Source organism: Panthera tigris, chromosome B2 (genome assembly GCF_018350195.1).
Source record: "Panthera tigris isolate Pti1 chromosome B2, P.tigris_Pti1_mat1.1, whole genome shotgun sequence".
NCBI classification, from domain to species: Eukaryota; Metazoa; Chordata; class Mammalia; order Carnivora; family Felidae; genus Panthera; species Panthera tigris.
In genome coordinates, this window is record NC_056664.1 from 134310369 (window position 1) to 134329773 (window position 19405).

General features: G+C 48.2%; 1 protein-coding gene across 1 annotated transcript in view; it reads left to right on the top strand.

Annotated features, from left to right (window-relative positions):
- Positions 1-19405, top strand: part of PPP1R14C (protein phosphatase 1 regulatory inhibitor subunit 14C) — an 87179-nt gene that overhangs the window by 43860 nt on the left and 23914 nt on the right. The window contains exons 2-3 of the mRNA XM_042987314.1: positions 14982-15065; positions 16890-16922. Of these exons, the coding sequence (XP_042843248.1) occupies positions 14982-15065; positions 16890-16922 (117 nt within the window). The remainder of the gene's footprint in view (positions 1-14981; positions 15066-16889; positions 16923-19405) is intronic.

Consider the following 19405-nt stretch of genomic DNA (forward strand, 5'->3'; position numbering starts at 1 on the left):
TGGCGACACCGTGGCAGAAGACCTCCCTCCGCAGGGAGAGAAGGGCCGCTCCTTGGTGAGAGGCGGTGAACGGCTCAGTTCCCCTGCCAGAACTTTGTATTTCCTCGGCATTCCCGCTGGTCTTGCCTCATCCTGGGTTTTAAGACCTGTACGATTACAAACGCCGTGGAAATTTTTGTTTTTTGTTCATTCGTCTTGAAAATGGAGGCCCCAGCAGGAGCTGAGGAACCCTCAGGTGAGCCCAGCAGTGCTGTCTGTTCACAGAGGGTCTAGGAGGAGCAGAGATGAGCAGGGGCCCAGCGACGATGGCCTTGGGCCGGGACTGGTCCCCGCGTGGCCCTCGATTGAGTCAGGATGAGCAGCCGGCTCTCGCTCGTGTGGCTGAGCTCTGCTTCCACGGCGAGCAGTGTCCCACAGTGTTCCTTTGGGTGGCCACCATTTACCTTTGTCATGTTCCCCCACTGCGGGTGGGGGGTCTCGGGTCTGGTTGACGGTGGAGTCCTCAGCACCTAGCCCGTGACCGTAGAATGAAGGTTCTACGAGGGGTGTGGGAATCGGTGACCACGCGTGAGGAGTGGTTCTTCCTTTTTGCTGTCGCCGTCTGTCATGGGAGGTCTCCCCTTTCTGCAAAGACATTCGACACGGGAGCCGTGGTTTGCAAACTCTAATTGGTTTGTGAATCCTCTGTGGCGCCTGTTACCTATGGAGACTCTGAGCCCCTCCTCACGTGTCGGGGTCCAATGGTTGGCGGCGGGGGCAGTGCCCAGGGATCTGCACTTTCACAGGGGGCCGCTGGGCAGGCATTCTGTGAGTCACGACTTGAGAAACAGCACTTCCTGCTGCTAGCTGCGGAGAGCTCTGGAAACAGGCTCTCCAAGTGGGGAGTCAACAGTCAAAGAAGGAACTCTGGCTCATTCCTGCTGCTTTGATCACACACCCGGAATTTTCCACAGCTTTGATTTCTTTTGTACCTCCCCGTCGAGTCCCGTGGGCACACTTACCATTCTCCTTGAGTACACTCTAAATATTCAGTGGCATGGTTGGAACCGGTTGACATTTGAAAAATGCAGCACTTCCATAGGAGAACAGCAACCAAAAAATTACTAGACATACATTTAAAGATCAGTTAAGTCTCCAAGGTATCGGCTCTTAAGTAAACCGTGCTTGAGCCCCAGGAGGCTGGCACTGTATCACAGCCGCTTCTCAAGGCGTCAGGCTCCTGATTACCGGCTTCTGTGGAACAATTGGCCTTTTTTCCCTCCCCTGTAATTTTGAATCCTTCCCTATCCAAGACCCAGGTTTATCCTTGGCACCCGAGGGTAGATCTGCCCCATTCCTGCTCCCGGTCCGGGAAGCGCTCCCTTTCCCCTGCCGACTGGCAGGCAGTGGGTAGACGAGTACAGACACCGGTCCCCTGCCCAGACCCTGGCTGCCTGTCCCTTTGAATCATATCCTCAGGTGTGGATGGGGGCTCGTCTGTGAGACGCCCAGAGACGAGCGGTGTCTGAATCAGCCATCTCTGCAGCTCAGGCTTCCAGCTAGGGGTTTAGCACGTTCTCTGGAAACGGTTAGTCATTTCCCACACTTGCCCTAAAACCCTGAGTCCATTCATGTGTATTCCACAGAGGGTGTGTTCGATGGAAAGTTGGACTCACCTCCTGGGTTCGAGATTGGTGGGTGCCTTGGCTACTCTTTGATTTTCCGTTTCTTATTTGAGAGAGCGAGCGAGCGAGCAAGCTCATGCAAGTGGGGAGGGGGGGCTGAGGGAAAGTGAGAGAAGATCTTAAATCATGACGTGCGCCGAAACCAAGAGGCCGACGCTCAACCGACTGAGCCACCCGGGTGCCCCTTGGCCACTTCTGATATGTTGTGGTGCCTGAACCATGGCCGTGGAGCCGTGGCGGAAGGCTCTCTGGCTGAGGTCCAGCACCACTCAAAGGGTCCGAGTCCTCTGGCTGCTCCCAAAGTCACTGCAATCAGCAGGGACAGACGTCTCGCTCAGCACCACTGCATCCTGGAAGGAAGGCATGGAACGCACGTTGGCATAAAGCCGTATGTATTGGGGTCAGGTGGTCTGAGTTCGAAACTAAGCCCTCAGCCCCCCAGTCAGGGTGCTCAATCAAACACTTCTGTGAAGTGGCGGTGATGGTAATACCTACCTCTGTGAATTGCTCCTTTTTTAATTCCAAAAAAAGGTGAGTAAGGGCTTACTGTGTGCTGGGCACTGTGAAAGGCACGACGCAACGGACTTCCGGTTTAGGGAGGGAGACCGACAAATGTAAGATGGTGCCCGTGTGACACACGCACCCAAGAAGTGCATGGTATTAGGAGTGCAGTTTCAGGGGTTGGGAGGTTGACCTTGGCACGGGTGGGAGCACGAAGTTTTCCTTCAGGAAGTGATTGCTGACTTCAGATCGTGGGAAGACCACCCTGCGTACGTGCACGTGCAAAGGCCCCGTGGAGGCCTAAGTGGGGAGCATGTTGATGGATCGGGGCTGGGGGTGGTCAGGGAACGTTGGTTTTGAGAGCGATGCGAAGCCACGGAAAGGTCCTCAGCAGGGCAGTGACACATTTGTGTTCTTAAAGCTGCTACAGAGTAGAGACTGGACTGAGGGATAAGAATGAGTGTGTGGCAATGCTTGGAAGAAACCTGTAATAATTTAGGCAAAAGATGACCTAGTGCAGACTGGAGGGTGGTGGAGGAGGTAAGAGTACAGATTCAGGAGCCGTTTAAGCCAGAGAACTGATAGACTTGGTGATGGATTGGATGAGGGGGGGGCAGAGGGAGAAGAAGGGTCCGGGGCCAGGCGTTCTAGAATGGTCACACCACCTATGCAGAGCAGCACCCCTTACACGTAAATGCTTATGGCAACTGTTGTTAACTAAGACTGGAATCTGACCCAAGTCACTTGGGCCCATGTGCCCTGGGCCCTGCCCTCTGACCCCAGCGTGGCCCTTGGACCAAGAGTTCCCCTCTCCCATCCCCTCCCTACTGTGTGAGGGAAGTAATGAAAGGAACTTCTGGCACCTTCTCCTCCTCAGGCAGAATGTCTCGGTGGGTGGCCCTGAGCTCCCACCTTGTTCCCCAGAAGGTACCTGAATGGCAAGTACCCCCATACACCCCCTCGGCTTCCCCCCCCCCCCCGCCTCCCCTGTTGTTAAATCTAGTATTAGTCCGGTGTGTTTATTATGACTGATGAGCCAGCACTGACACGTTTTTGATAGGTGAGCTCCATAGTTTCCATTAGGGTTCACTCTTCGTGTTGTACGTTCCGGGGCACGTGTCTGCCATTACAGTGTCATACAGTTTCACGGCCCATAGATGCCCTGAGCTCCGCCTTTTCATCCCTCCCCCCCCTCCCCCAGCCCCTGGAAACCACTGATCTTTCCACTGACTCCATAGTTTTGCCTTTTCCAAAATGTCCTGTGGTTGGAACCATGCCGTATATAGGCCTCTTCAGATTGGGATTCTTTCACTTAGCAAAATGTGTACAAGGTTCCCCCATGGCTTTTTGAGTCTTGAGAGCTCATTTCAACAACAGTCTCGGTCTGTCTGCACCTGGAGGCCTCCGTATGGCCATTCCAACGTCTTTCCGGTGCCTGGCATCTCTTCCAAACGGCCGCTCCTCGTCTTCTCAGTCTCACTCTTTGGTGCACCTGTCGGCCCCGACCACATGTGGCCATAGCACATTTAGGAGCCTGCCCAAGATAGGAGACGGGAACACGTCCAGATGCGGTATTCTGCGTTCTGGAAACCCTACACCATGGTCACCCAGATTCCCATTGGCACGATTCGGTCATGAGTCGTGTGGTATGAGAGAGCTGCCTTGTGAGAGCTGAGCTGTCATAGGCACTTGCCTTTGTGGCACCCCGGGTCTGAGTGTTTCCAGCCTAAAGAGTTCTGCTTGGCCCCTGAGCAGTTTTCCTAAAAAGGTGGCTGTGGATCATCTTCTATCAAAGACAGTCTACGCCGTATTACTAAATAGACGGGAAGCAGGAGATAGCCGAGGGTGACCTCTTAGAGAGAGGCTGCACGGCCATTGCCTCTTATTCTCTTTGCGGGACACCAGCCCTCTCTTGGAACACCCTTTTATTCTCTCTCACTGTCCTTATTGGCTGCCTGCAGCCCAGTAGCAATTTGAGCTCATTGCTGGGCCGCCTCGTGCACGTCCTTGACCTGCCTGATCCCTCCTACCTTTTGTTTTAATGTACCTCTGAACGTGTGTGTCCACCAGCTCCCCCAGTACTGCCTGGGGAGCTTACAAGTGGCGTTCCCTGTGATGTGGGTGCTGCTGTGGGGGAGCGGGAGGTCTAGAGGGATCACACTGCTGTGAGTCAGCACAGGGAGCAGGAGGACGGCGGCCGTCTGTCCACTGAAGCCAGAACCTTTAAGGCATCAGTTATGACGAAGCCGAGAAGCTGGTCCTTGCCATCTTACGATCTGCCCCAGCTCTCACTTATTTTCAAATACCTTGTTAGGATAACAACTTCTGATTTTCTTGTCACTTTGGCATTGTTCATGACCAGCTGTGCACGTTTAGTGTTCATACGCAGAAATGCAGAGCAAAGTGTTATTGTTTCCAGAAAGCTCTGCCTCTGGAGATTTTTGCTTACGTTTCTTTTATTTTTTTTCTCTCCCCCTTTAATCCTTGTGGTTTTGAACAAGCTGGTGATGCGTTAGGTCTTTGCATGCAATTTTTAGGCATAAGGAGTGAACGATTCCCTGGAAGAGACATTTACATTCAATTTTTTTAAAGAGGGATCACCTGATCAACCGTGCTCAAAAACCTTAGCCATGTCTGAGGTCATGTTACTGATCCCTGGGTTTTGTGTGACATGCCCAGCCCAGGCACCAGCGTGCTGGCTTTTTCTATTTGGACCCATTTTACAGGCATAGGAAATAAGGGTTCGGAGGGTGACAGCTCACAGAGGTTTTAAGTGGAAGGAATTCTACCGAACCGGAGTCTGTCTCTTGCCAACCTCCGTGCACCAACGGGTCTCATTTGGGCTGAGAAGCAGGGAAGATGGAGGTTTGCATCACTGGATTCCCATTCTCTGCTCTGTTCACCTAAACTCCCCGGGGTCCTTTCATCACAGAAAGACGTGGCTTCATGAGCCATTGAGACCAAGGGTGGGATATGTAACATTTTTCTTCCCTGACGTTGAGCCCTCCCCCCCCTTTTTTTTTTTAATAAATAAATAAACATGTCTGGAGACCTATGACTGTCTCTCCAGAGATGTTCATTTGAAAACGAATTGCCACATGTGAGGTTTTAGGAAGGGCAGAGATTTGGGGGTGGCGGACGAGGAACAATTTACATGGGGGGGTGGGCTGGGAGGCGGGGTTCAGATTTGGGACAGCACCTCCCTGGCTTGGCTCTGTGCTGTCCTGATGCTTTCCCACACAGCTCCTGCCCCTAGCATCTCAGTGGCCTCCCCCGACTTCTCAGCCCAGGCAGCCCCTCACCCGGATGCTGGTCCTCAGCAGCCGAGTCTGCGCCCCAGCGGCCCCCGCCCAACACCCTACCCACCTGCTCTTCCTGTATAATAGGTGTCGCACTGGACGCCTGCACCTTGCGGGAGGCGCCAGCTCAGCCAGCCTCAGCAGCCGCTGTAGCTGCATGAACGTGTCCGTTTGCTCTTTGAGATCTAGATTCGCGGTGACCCAAATAAGAAGAGAATGTCTATGGTGCTACAGCTGCCTGGTCTAAGGCAGCGTTGTCTCGGACCGGGTGATCTCTGTCACCGCCTATGTGGACTCTTCATGCCCTCACCTCCCACAGCCCAGGGTGATCCTTTTTTTTTTTTTTTTTTAATTTTTTTAATGTTTATTTTTGAGAGAGAGAGAGAAAGAGAGCATGAGTAGGGGAGGGGCAGAGAGAGAGGGAGACGCAGAATCCGAAGCAGGCTCCAGGCTCCGAGCCTTCAGCACAGAGCCCGATGCGGGGCTCGAACCAACTGACCACAAGATCATGACCTGAGCCGAAGTCGGACGCTCAACCGACTGAGCCACCCAGGTGCCCCTGATCCTTTTTAAAAGGTAGATCAGATCACGCCATCACTCGGCTCAAACTCTCTGTGGCTCTTCTCTCGCTCAGGGGACAAGTCGGAGTCTTGACAGGGGCCCCTTACAGGAGTCCAGGCTCCTAGCAGGTTCTCAGATGCGCCTGGGCCCTTGCTTCTTCCCCTGATGACTTCCTCCAGACATCGACATGGCTCTCCTCACTTTCTTTCAAGTCTTTATTCGGGTTTTTCTCTCACCCCACATAACATGCTAGCCTTCCTATTCCCTGTCCCTCCCCTCTGCTTATTTTCTTTTTGCCTCCTAAGTATTTATCACCGTTTACTATGCTGTATATTGTACATCTGTGTTTATGGTCTGTCTTCCAAAATCAGGGTTTGATGTCCACAAGAACAGGTATTTTTGTCAGTTCTTTCTCTCTGACATCCAGAAAGTGCTTGGCAGGTAGTAGGTATTCGGCGAATAGATGCTGCACGGAGTTCTAGAATAATCTCACGAGACCAGTAAAGTCACTCTTTCTCTCTATGCGTTGGTATTCAATGTAGTATATCGTTGATTGCTAGGGCAGTAGCTCTCCCCTGGGCTGCTGTGACATGAGGCTGTGTCACAAGAAATTTGCTCAATGACGATAGTCAAAAGTACCAAATAAAGCAAGGGAACTATCAAAAACCTGAAACATATTTCGTGGTGTGTGTTAAATCATGTCCTTACTGCTCACTCATATTACATCGTGTTTTCTTGACCCAGAGGAAAGGGGTGGCGCTCCGGGTGGGGTGCGAGGTGGATGTGGGTGGTAACAGTGGATGTCCTATGGTTTCCCCCCTTCTCTCCCACAGCTGGTGTCTGCGCTCTGAGCGCTTCAGAAATGAACTTTAGCTGTGAGATGTGTGGGATAAAGGGAGGTACGGACTTGCTCTTCTGGGTGGCCAAAAATAGCATCCTCTGTGGGTATTATCTAAAATGTCCCTTCCCTTAGCTATAGGACAAAGTTTGGTTTAGGCTATTGCATTTTTTTTTAAAGGAAGATTTTGGGGAGATAGTGCCATTTGGCTCTGAGCAAGCTTCTACCATTGAAGCTTATTTAAATTTCAAAATAAGTGGGTATTAGGGAAATACTAGTGATATGGGATCATACCCTTCACCAAGGGTGTTGGAGCCGGGTTGACCTACACTTACTTCTGCCATTTTGGTTCCATACTATTCCAGCCCCTCTGGATGCCCAGCCAGCCGCCCAGGCAGGTGTATGCCGGACCCCATGCTTGTTTTAAACATTAGGCCCTTCTCCGTTCCTTCTGCTCAGCTTCCCAGCCTTTGAGTCTCCATTTGCTTTGTTCTTCACCTCTTGGCCTCCCGGGTACCCTCCTCGGTCTTGATTCTCGTGTGTGCCCTCTGGTCTGCACAATCGACAACTGCCGATGACTTTCCTAGTTTCTTTGTTTTGCTGGAGCACTTCTTCCCCAAATGGGAGGCAAATCGTGAAGACATAAGACCTGATGAGTCTTGAAATGTCCGTGGTGTTTCTCTGACTCTTAGTTGGCAGGTTGTTTTTTTCCCCCATTTAAAAAAAAAATTTTTTTTAACGTTTATTTATTTTTGAGACAGAGAGAGACAGAGCATGAACAGGGGAGGGGCAGAGAGAGAGGGAGACACAGAATCGGAAGCAGGCTCCAGGCTCTGAGCCGGCAGCCCAGAGCCCGACGCGGGGCTCGAACCCACGGACCGCGAGATCGTGACCTGAGCCGAAGTCGGACGCTTAACCGACTGAGCCACCCAGGTGCCCCTCCCCCGTTTTTTTAAAGAAGGCTCTGAGCCCAGTACAGAGCCCAATGTGGGGCTTGAACTCACGACCCTGAGAGTAACACCTGAGCTGAGATCAAGAGTCAGACGCTTAACGGACTGAGCCACCAGGTGCCCCCTTAGCTGGCATCCAGTTTGGAAATTGTTTCCCCTGAGGATTTTAAAGTTACTGCCCCCTTGCCTGATGATGCTGACCCTCTGACTGCCTGTGTGTGACCTGTGTCTCCTTCTGAAAGCTTCCAGGATCTCCTCTCCATCCCCGATGTCTTGAAATTCCACAATGATGCGCTGTAGGGTAGGCTAGGCTTCTTTTTAAGTAGAAAAAAACTTCTTGCATTTTCCAGGGCCGATTCAAACATTTTAATATTATAATATTTAAAAATGTACGACTTAAAACCAAGTATAACTCTTTATACTTATGGTTCTTCCAATTATATCAAATCAAAATTGCAAATTATCCATAAGGCATAGAACGTGAATTTAGCGTGAAAGCTAATGTCATTCCTTTTGTTGTTGGGAAGGAGGCACAGCCCTGCCCCTCAGTGTCCTGTGGCAGATGTCTTCTGGCTTCACCTGGCGTTCATAAGTCACTGAGGTATAAATCGAACAGTTATTAAATCTTTGGCCTTTTTCTCACTAGCCCACAACAATGAACATAATTCTGCTCGATGCCAGTGTGTAAACACAGAGTTGGGTTGGTTAAAGCATGGTCATCCGGACAATTCTTAGAAGAAATACGCTTGCTTTTACAGAAGTTTTGGGGACTGTCATTAAAATGACAACATGAAATGTAACTATCTTCATGGGAAACTCACAGAATCCCTCAGATTCAGCGGGCCTCTGTTCTTTTCAGCTTTTTCCCAAGCCAGGTTCCCTGTGTGCTTGCAGCAGGGGTGTGTGCTCAGAAGTGCCGGCCATTCCCAGCCTCACCCCTGCCGCCCCGCGTGTCCCAGGCTCTAATCCCATGGGACTGCACATCCCTACTGGAGGTGGAGACCGCTGAGGACCGTGAGCCTCTGGCACTCTCAGGGAGCCATCTGGCCGTGTGTCACAGAGCTTGACAACCAGAATCCTTGTTCAAGTTGTTTTAGCCTGAGCTTCCCCGCCCCCTTCACTGCTGTGGAGGGAAGTGAGCATTTGTATTTTTTAAGAATACAAATGTTCGTGACACGGCTCTTGACAGGGTTCGGGGTGTCAATTTCCTGGCCCGTTAGAAGTGTGTGCATGTGGTATGTGAGTGTGTGTGTGCACACACGCAAGAGTGTGTGAGTGTGTGTGTGCATACCAGAGTGTGTGTGTGCACATGGGAGAGTGTGTGCGTGAGTGTGTGTGCACGTGAGAGTGTGTGCCTGTGACAGTGTATGCATGTCAGTGTGTATGCACCTGTGACTGCACATGTGAGAGTCTGTATGCATGTATGAGTGTGTACATGCACATCTGAGAGTGTGCTAGTGTGTGCACGTGAAAGTGTATGTGCATGCGTGTGTATACATGTGGGAATGTGTGCATGTGAGAGTTGTGCATAAATGTGTGTGAGCGTATATGTGTGAGACTGTATGCATGTGACAACGTATGCACATGTGAGTGTGTGTGCAAGTGTGCATTTGACAGTGCATATGTGTGTGCATATGCATATGTAAGAGTGAGTGCATAAGTGTATTGCGTGGGTGTGCGTGTGTGCATATGGGTGTGTGTGTGAGAGCATGTGAGCATGTGAGTGTGTGCATATGTGAGTGTGTGTGTGCATGAGTGTGTGAGTGTGCATGTGCACATGAGTGCATATATGGGTGTGTGTGAGTGTGCACGTGGGTGTGCACACGAAAGTGTGTGTGCATGTGTGTGTATGCATGTGGGAATGTGTGCAGGTGAGAGTTGTGCATAAGTGTGTGTGAGTGTATATGTGTGGGAAGGTATGCATGTGAGAATGCACATGTGAGAGCGTGTGCAAGTGTGTGCATGTGTGCATATGACAGTGTATGCATATGTAAGAGTGAGTGCATGAGTGTATGTGCGTGGGTGTGTGTGAGAGAGCCTGTGAGCATGTGAGAGTGTGTGTGTGCGTGAGAATGCACATGTGAAGGAGTGAGCATACCTGAGTGTGTGCGCACATGAGAGGTGTGTGCATGAGAGTGTGCGCACATGTAGGAGTGTGTGCGCGTATGCAGGAGAGCGTGTGTGTTCACCTCAGGCCGGCGGCGCGTCGGGAACCTGCGTGGGTTGCGTGAGCGCGTCCTCGTGCCTGGGCCCGTCGGGAGCGCGCGGCCACTGCTGCTGCCACCCGCTGCAGACTCTGCCCGCACCGGGCTGTGCCTCCTCCGCTCAGCACAGCAGTGCGTCCCTTTGTGGTGGCGGCGTGGGGGTCCCGCGTCTGCTCACAAGCTGGCGGGGGACAGGGTCCTGGGGACGGCTCACCTCCGAGCTGCTTGTTGGTGCAATGCGTTCGAGGCCCCGGATGTGCTCCTTCCGATTGCATCTTTCTCCAGAACCTGGCTGCCTCAAAACCTGGATGGTCTCTTACCTTTTCCTTCTCCCTCATCCACCCAGTTCATTTCCAAATTCCATCTGTTTTCCCTCCCTGTTAGTCACGGTTTATGATCTTTCCATTCTCGCCACACCGGCACTCAAGCCCTGTTACTCACACTGGGATGAGCTCGTGCTTCTCACCGGCCTCCTCGTCTCCTCCCTTCCACCCTCCCCAGGGCCCTACAGCCGGGCTGGCTCCCCTTCTGGCATTTCCCGCCCTTGCCCGGGAGCCCTCCGGGGCTCGTCTCTGCAGGCTGAGGAAAAACCGCAGCCTGCAGGGTGAGGGATTTTGTTTGTCCGTTACAGAGTTCTAAGGAATTGTTAACCCACCTTGAAAATACCGTGATATCTTTATATTAAAAATCTGGATTTTCAGCTTTGCCTGAAAAGTTAGAAAATGTGGCAGCACTAGGCACGTGTTCCTAAAAGGAAGGTCACGCTGGGCGGGAATGGAATGTTCTTTGCATGTTTTCTCCAGTTGTGGCTGTTGTTCGTCCCCCTCCAAACCTGTCCAAATCCTGCTATTTGGCGAAACCCTCCCAGGCAGCCCAGGGTGGGAATGTTCCCTCCCCTTAAGTACTGAAGCACACGGGGTTTGCCTTTCTCTTTTGGTGCCATTGCCTGTTATGTTGCTTTGAGCTTAGGCGGACAGTCCCTCCTGGGTGCGTGTGACAGCGCCCGAGGCGCGATGCCTTGCATGTCGTGGTTTCTCAGCAGACGTTGTGACCAGAAAGATGCACAGAAGTGATCCAGGGGCGTGGTCTGTGGGTAACAGGAAGGCCTCTGACTAAATGAAGGATATGTTAGCTGATGACTTAGCCCAGGGACCTTGAAGAGATTGGTTCACTCTTTGTCACCATAACCACTGTTTGGGGACTGATTTTTAATGCGGGGAGATCCGCAAACACAACTCAACTCTGGTAGGAGAGTCAGCTGCGGCTGTGGTTACTTCCTTGTGAGTGAGGTAATCTGTCACTAAAGTTATCTATTCCGTGATGCTGCTCAATACATCAAGTAGAGCTAAAGAGAACTTCAATCAGTATTCAAGAATATTCCTGCACTCCTCATTGAAAATTTGAAATACCGCATATACACAGAATTCTATCCTTGAGGGCGTTTTCTTTACTCCTGTCAAGTTCCTTTGAGAGGGAAGGAGGCTTTGCTTCCGGATGTCTGGGCCGGGGGCAGGTGGGGGGTAAGTGGTTCTAGGACAGTCCTGTCCAATGGACCGCAAAGTTCTGCATCTCGGGAGCCACTCACCGCTTGCCGCATGCGGCCGTCGGGCACTGGATTGTGGCTAATGCGACCGAGGAACTGAAGTTTTAACTGTATTTCATTTTAGTGAATTTAAATTAAAATAACCACATGCGGCCACCATACTGGACAGGCCGGATCTCCAGGGTTGGAGAAAATGGGTCAAATGCAGTGCCTGGGGGAGAGCGGTGTGCAGTCCTAATGAGAGGATGCCTTATTGCGGATGCGTCCCGTAGGGGCGGGACTCTGTGTTTCTGCACAAGTAAAAGCCCATTCGACCAAACCCAGCAAGGCATCAGAGCTGAATAATGTTTGCAGGGAAACCCACTGCTGTACTCTTCTCAGGACAGCATTATTTCCACTAAGAACAGCAGACGCTGAGGGGCACCCTGGCGGCTCAGTCGGTGAAGTGGCTGACTTTGGCTCAGGTCATGATCACGTGGCTCGTGAGTTCGAGCCCCGCGTCAGGCTCCGTCTGATAGCTCAGAGCCTGCTTAGAATTCAGTGTTTCCCTCTCTCTCTGCCCTCCTCCACTCGCTCTCTGTCTCTCTCTCTCTCTCTCTCAAAAATAAATAAACATTAAAAAAAAAAAACTTACAAAAAATAGCATAGCAGACGCTGGGTTTCCCTTGGCTGTGACTCCTTGAGCAGGTTCTATATCTGTTTCCTGTGCTTGACTACATCGAACCATGACTTAAAATACATACTCTGTGTCCACACCAGATACATGCTGTGTGTCCACACAAATATAAATGCCAAACCCAAAGGACCGTTTTGGGGGAGGAGTGGAGAAACTTAGGGCAATTCGGTGTAGATCGTTAGATAGAAACTTGTGGGTTTATCTTTTTTTTGCTTGGCTTTTCTTGAGGGCAGTCAGCCGAAGCTGGCTGTGGGTACTTTGCCCTTATATGGTGGTGTTGAAAGCCACCCAGTGCTGAGGATGTAATTGAATTAATCTTTAGCCACATTTTCCGGAACACAACCCAGTGTGTGCTGAGATCTTCTCCAGGGGACCGTGGCCATCACTTTGGTGTTCATTGGCCGGGGCGGGGGGGGAGCCCCATGGGCTCTGACCACACTGTGGCTCCCCAGCTGTGGTCTGTGTTTGTGGGCTGCTGACTGTTTTATAATGTAGTGAGTTCCGTTGTTGGTGTTTCAGTCCCCATCCGTCCTTTCACTGTGGAAAGTCTGGTAGACCCTTGAGATCTGTTCCATCATCTATTTGTGGCCTCCTAAATGACTCCTTTCAGCCTGGATTTCACATATATGCAAAAATAGGAAGTGGGGCACGGGCAGCATAGAGTGACAGAGTGCCAGCATGGTGGAGGGGAAGTGGTGGTGGCCAGGGAGGCTGGTTCTCGCGGAGGGAGGGAGGCGGCATGCACATCCAGTGTGGTCTTTCCCAGAGTCCTGACTACAAGTACAGCTTCGGGATCCTCCCGGCATCCTCAGCCTGGATGGAGGCCACATCCGTACCCACATCCATTTCCAGCTCCTCTCCCCTTCCAGAAGGACGGGTAATGGGAGTGGTGGAAAGTTCCAATCTTCTACTCATGGTTTGGTCTTCCTTGTGACCAGCTTCCATCCAAGAGTCCACCAAGAGATACCTCATTAGAACTAAAGATGAACCTACCAGCCAGAAAATTCTGTGTCAGGAATGGGGGGTCAAAGCCTAGCTGTTGGAACAAAAGATTCTCCTGGCACCCCCATTCACACGTGCTTTAGGAGCTCTGGGCCAGGAGCCAGGGGTAGAGACCAATATATACATTTCTTATTATTTCACAGCACTATATAATATTCCTCAGTTTCCTCCAAAAGCTTGGATCCTCTTTTGTGTTGGAATAGAAAGAAAAAAAAAGGATTCTTTTTGAAAGCACTATTAGTAAATGCGTTTTACTAGAGAGGAAATAGGAAGTCAGCCTTGCCCCTGAAGACCAGGTGATGCAACCCACAGAGTGGCTAAGCCCAGGCGTCGCCCACACAGCTCTGCTTCTCGCTTCTGCAGACCCTCCTTGGCCATCGCTATGGCAGAGAGGCACCGGAAAGGAGGTGACTCATAATGGGAAGGTGAAATACAAAATCGCAGCACTTTCCTAAATACAATTTTATGTCAATGTTCTCAGAATAGGGAAGGTGAGATAACAGAAGGGCGAGGTAGCAAAGATCTACTTTGCTGTAGAAGTACGGAATCCAGATTGGTGACATCTTTCACCACATTCTAGCTGGACTTTCTGCCCTCTCTTCTGGATTGGATGTCTTTGGTTGCAGGGATATTGAACTTGACTCACATTGGCTGAAACAGGAATAGGCATTTACTCAAAGGTGGGGGGGGGGTGGGCTTCAGAGGTGGTTTGACTCAGTGACTCAGTGACTTGTCCAGAACCCTGGTTTTTCTTATTGCCCCTTACTCTGCCCACCGTGAGTCAGGCTCACTCCCTTCTTGGTTCAGTGATGGCTGCCAATAATTTCTGGCTAAGTTTCCTCTTTCCACTCGCAGTTTAGAAGGAGTGAACAGGGATGCTTCTTGTGGAAAGAGGATCTTTTCCCAGTGCCCCCATCAGTCTCAGTTGGATCTCCCATCCCCTCCTGAGCCGATAATTGGAGCTGGGGTGGTCCTGACCCAAGTACCATGTGTCAGAAATCTTCAGAATCAGGTTCCCCAGACCCAGAGCTGTGAAGGGAGATGTGGACCCTGAATAAAGATCAGGCAGGGACACCTGGGTGGCTCAGTCGGTTAAGCGTCAGACTTCAGCTCAGGTCATGATCTCGCGGCTCATGAGTTCGAGCCCTGCATCCGGCTCCATGCTGATGGCTCAGAGCCTGGAGTCTGCTTCGGATTCTGTGTCTCCCTCTCTCTCTGCCCCTCCCCCACTTGTGCTCTGTCTCTGTCTCTCAAAAATAAATAAGCATTAAAAAAAAAAGACCCGGTAGCCACCAAGCAAAGAGTAGATGTTGGATAGGAAACTGCAACTCTCACTGCTCTGTCATCTGCTGAGCCCCAATGATTGTCACAATCGCAGTTTTCTTCCAGAAAGTAGGAAATTGTTATCTTTGAAATGTTACATTCGACTGCTTTGGAACTCTTAAATCGTCTTTGCTCCCTCTCCCCCCTCCCTTCCTTTTCCCCTCCTTCTTTTGTCTTACCTCTTCCCTTTTCTTCTTCCTTTTTCTTCTGGTTTCCCGTTTCTCCCTTCTTTCTCTTCCTCCTACTCTACCTCTTCTCCTTTCCCTCCTCTTCTAGTCTCTCTTTCCCCCCAAATGTTGATTCCCCTTCCCTTAATTGATGATCTACTCATTTATTTAAGTTAACTAAATTGGTTTGGTACAATGTAGTTTCTCACTAAATAGAATGCCTTCCCATTTGTTCCCCCCCGCCCCCCCCCAGGAAGAAGAAATGCCAGAAGTAGAAATTGACATTGACGACCTTCTTGATGCAGACAGTGAAGAAGAGAGAGCTTTAAAGTTACGGGTAAGCAGCTTTCAAAATCTAGAACTTGCCGGTCATGGATGCTTGAATGCACTCGGATCTCCAGGGCGTGTGCTGATCCCACCCTATGGCAGGGCTGGCACCAGGACTTGAGCACTGACAGTTTGCAGAGAGGAAAGCGATGGAGTGCTAGGTGTTCACTGTCACGAACTGCATCTCTGATGGTAAAGCAGCTCTTGACTACAGTCAGTTCTCAAACCACCTAATGGGTGTGAGCTTCCGTAGCCAACATCTTCTTGGAACAAAAGCTGGTTCTATCTCCAGAGGTCCATTTGCCGGGGAAGGGGATGACGCCCCACAATTGTATGAGAAGGGGGAGGTGCTGAGCCAGACCTGGAGCATCCAAGCCCAGGACTCTGGTCTCACGGTTATGGATTATATCACCCATGAAATGAGAGTTCTAGAAAAGATCGTTTACAACATAATTCTCTTTAATAACAGGTCTTTTATTAGAGGATATTCACCTGTTAGCATTCTAGTACAACAACGGATACTGAGATGTCCCATGTTTCCTTAGTCCAGAGCAATACAACATTATTTCCCTTCCCCAGGAGGTCAAATCTATCATTTTAAAATCTGCATTTGGGAGTTTCTAAAACCAATTAACTTTTGGCTTGTCATTGCTCTTAATGTTCACTGATAATTACTGTTAATGGCTGTTGGTTATCACCAACGGCAGATGATCTCTAAAGGCAATTAAAGGGCATATTTTAATGTATTAATGTGTTCAATGTGTTAATAATTACCAGTCCCTTGAGTGGTGAAAAGTCTCCGTTTAATGATTATTTGTTGTTGGTAAATTTAGCGGGGAAATGATAGCATCTAGTTATGAAAATTAAAAGAATACAGAACAGGCACCAGTTCTATAGAAAATATAGTGACATAAAAAAGGTTTTTTTTTAAATTGAGAACTTGGGGTGCCTGGGTGGCTCAGTCAGTTGAGTATCCAACTCTTAAATTCAGCTCAGGTCATGATCTCATGGTTCGTGAGTTTGAGACCTACATCGGGCTTTGCTCTAACTGCACAGAGCCTGCCTGGGATTCTCTCCCCCCTCTGCTCCCCCACTCAAGCTCATTCTCTCTCTCTCTCAAAATAAATAAACTAAAAACAATAAAATAGAGGACTTGAAAGGGGCTTTAGCTACCATCAGGCCACCCGCTTTGGTTTCCAGGCAAGGACACTGAGACCTGCAGAGGTGTGGCAAGGTGGGTTGTGGTTGAATCACAGCCGGGTGCCCGGCTTTCCATGTCCAGGGTGATTATTACCATTTCCCACAGGCTGTCTCAACTTCAGTATACACAGTTTATTATTAACCAAGTTGGTAGCCCAGAGGAGAGGTGTGCGTTTGTGTTCTGACGGGTGCCAGGCAGTCCTGCGCAGGAAGGTACAACTTTTGATATCTTCAAGATGAGCAACAGGTGCTGAAATGAAGTGTGATTCTAGATTGTTGCTATGAAATCTGGGTTGCCCATGTTTAGAAGAATACCGTACAGATAAAAGGACTTTTAATTTCACCCTTTTTAAAATGTTTTTGTTTATTTATTTGTTTTGAGACAGAGAGAAACAGAGCATGAACAGGGGAGGGTCAGAGAGAGAGGGGGACACAGAATCCGGAGCAGGCTCCATGCTCTGAGCTGTCAGCACAGAGCCCGACGTGGAGCTCGAACTCATGGAGTGTGAGATCATGACCTGAGCTGAAGTCGGACGCTTAACCGACTGAGCCACCCAGGCGCCCCTAATTTCACTTTTTAAATGATACTGAATTTTAAGATAATCAAACTTACCTTCTGTGTGTTTTCTTCTAGGAAGCTCTTGTAGACTGCTACAAACCAACAGAGGTAAACGAATCACTTTTCCTAAATGCCGTGTTTGAAATCGTTGTTATGAAATCAGTCTGTGTATTTTTAAAGCTAAACAGCACTTCATGGGTTTGGTTATGTGTATACTAAGCAGAAGTTACTATCCGCAAGTGGAGTGCAGTATTAAACTTCCTTAAGTGTGTGCCGAAGCATGTCTGGTTCAGGAAGGCTCAAAACAAATGGAATTGGGTGTGTTGCTTGTTTTTACATAAAAACCAAATTCAAAGGTACTCGTGAGAGGGTTTGGAATCATTTTAGCAAAAGTCTCAGATTTATAACTGGAGAATACATTCTTTTAGTGTATAGGTATGCAGTTTTGAGACGCTAAAAGCAAATTCTGTCGTTCAAAAGAAATACTTTTATTGGAAGAAGAAATTTTATGCCTTGTTTGTATATTTATCATCAAGTGTATAAATATTAGTGTAAAGAACAATGGATATTAGTTTGATTAGACCAAAGCATTTCATATATACTCTAAAGAGCGAAGGTACAAACAGTATAGAAATTGAGGATTTGATCAGTTATGAAAAAGATTGGTAACTGAAGTCCTTTTCATTTGTTCCTGTGATCAATCAGGAAAATTAGGAGATTCATTAGATGATTTTTTCACAAAAGTGTGTAAGATTTAGATGACTAGGGTGTTTTATGATCATTTGGCTTGAGGCCAAGTGCTTATTTGAGCTTCAGTCTTACAATTTCTGTTTCCTTTACGTTGATTGCATCTCACACTCAGATTTTTAATTTTAATTTTAAAAATTAAAGTTATTAAATATATTTTTTAATTAGTGTAATATATATTCATAGTTTTGAAAGCCAAAGATACAATTAGGCTTATAAAGAAAAAATAACATTGCCTTTCCCATCCCTGAGTTCCTCTTCCTAAAGGTATATATTTTATATTTATATATTTGTATATATATATATATTACAGGACTTATATATTTGTATATATATATATATTACAGGATGTATATGTATATACATATATAGATGTATATACAAATATATATATATTTGTATAGGCTGTTTTCCTATTATTTATTCTTATATCCCCAAATATTCATTTACTATTTTTTTTTCATTTAGTGGCTTAGGGGGAAATATGGTAGTTCTTTCACTGTCTGCAAAATTTATTTTCTCCCATCCCCTTAATAAAGTTATTGACCAGTATTTTGTTGAATCAGTGGTCAAGGTTTATACTATTATGATTTAAAGAAATATTTTTCAGGGCTAAGCCAAACAGTGAAATATGACCATGGCTCCTTTGTGGTATAACCCTTTGTTTTTCCTGGAATCGATAACTATCTTGTCTTTTATCTTGTCTAGTACCTATTGCTATTTTTTGTTGAACTCTCCACGATCTTTGTCAAACATGTAGTATATTTTCTGTATGCTCAAACCCATCATTACTATGCCCCCACCCCAGACTTTCCTCTTGACACTCCTATGAAACAATCTGGAGGAGTTATTCTCTGGATCTACTGAGTAGCTAACTGTACTGAGATTTCTGTTCACTGCTGTTCTGTTTGTTAGATGCTTTGTTTCTTAAATCTCAGTGTTACTCATTTCTGTGGGAGTACATCATCTAGTAGCTTTTTGGGAAAGGACGAATAGAAGGTAAATTTTTGGAATCTTTACATGTATGAAAATGCATCTTGATGAATAGTTTGGATGGCATAGAATTCTGGGATAAAAGTCATTATTAAAACTCAATTTTAAGGGGCACCTGGGTGGCTTAGTCGGTTAAGTGTCCAACTCCTGATCTTGGCTCAGGTCATGATTGCATGGTTCATGGGATTGAGTCCCATGCAGGGCTCTGTGCTGACAGTGTAGAACCTGCTAGGGATTCTTTCTTTCCTTCTCTGTCTGCCCCTCCCCTACTCGCTCTCTGTCTCTCTTTCTCTCTCTCTCAAAATAAATAAACTTAAGAAAACAAACAAAAAAACCCTCAAATTTAAGTCATCACCTTAATACTAGAAATTTTGTCATTTCTAGTATTAAAAAGTCTGATGTCACTTCCATTCTCAGACCTTTGTATGTGACCTGTATTTCCCCCCTCAATTAACTTTTAGGATTATCTCCTTACCTTGAAATTTTACAGTGATATGCTTTAGTGTGGGTCCTCTTTTTTTTTTTTTTTTAATGCTTATTTATTTTTGAGAGAGAAAGAGAGACAGAACACGAGAGGGGAAGGGGCAGAGAAAGAGTGAAACACAGAATCCTAAGCAGGCTCTAGGCTCTGAGCCATCAGCACAGAGCCCAACGTGGGGCTTGAGCTCAGAAACTGTGAGATCGTGACCTGAGCCCAAGTTGGGTACTTAACTGACTGAGCCACCCAGGTGCCCCAGTGTGGGTCCATTTTTAATTCATGGCTGGGTACTTTGCAAGCTCTTTTAGTCTGAAGACCTATGTCTTTCAGCTCTTAAAAAATTATTATTTATTATTTATTTATTGTGATTTTT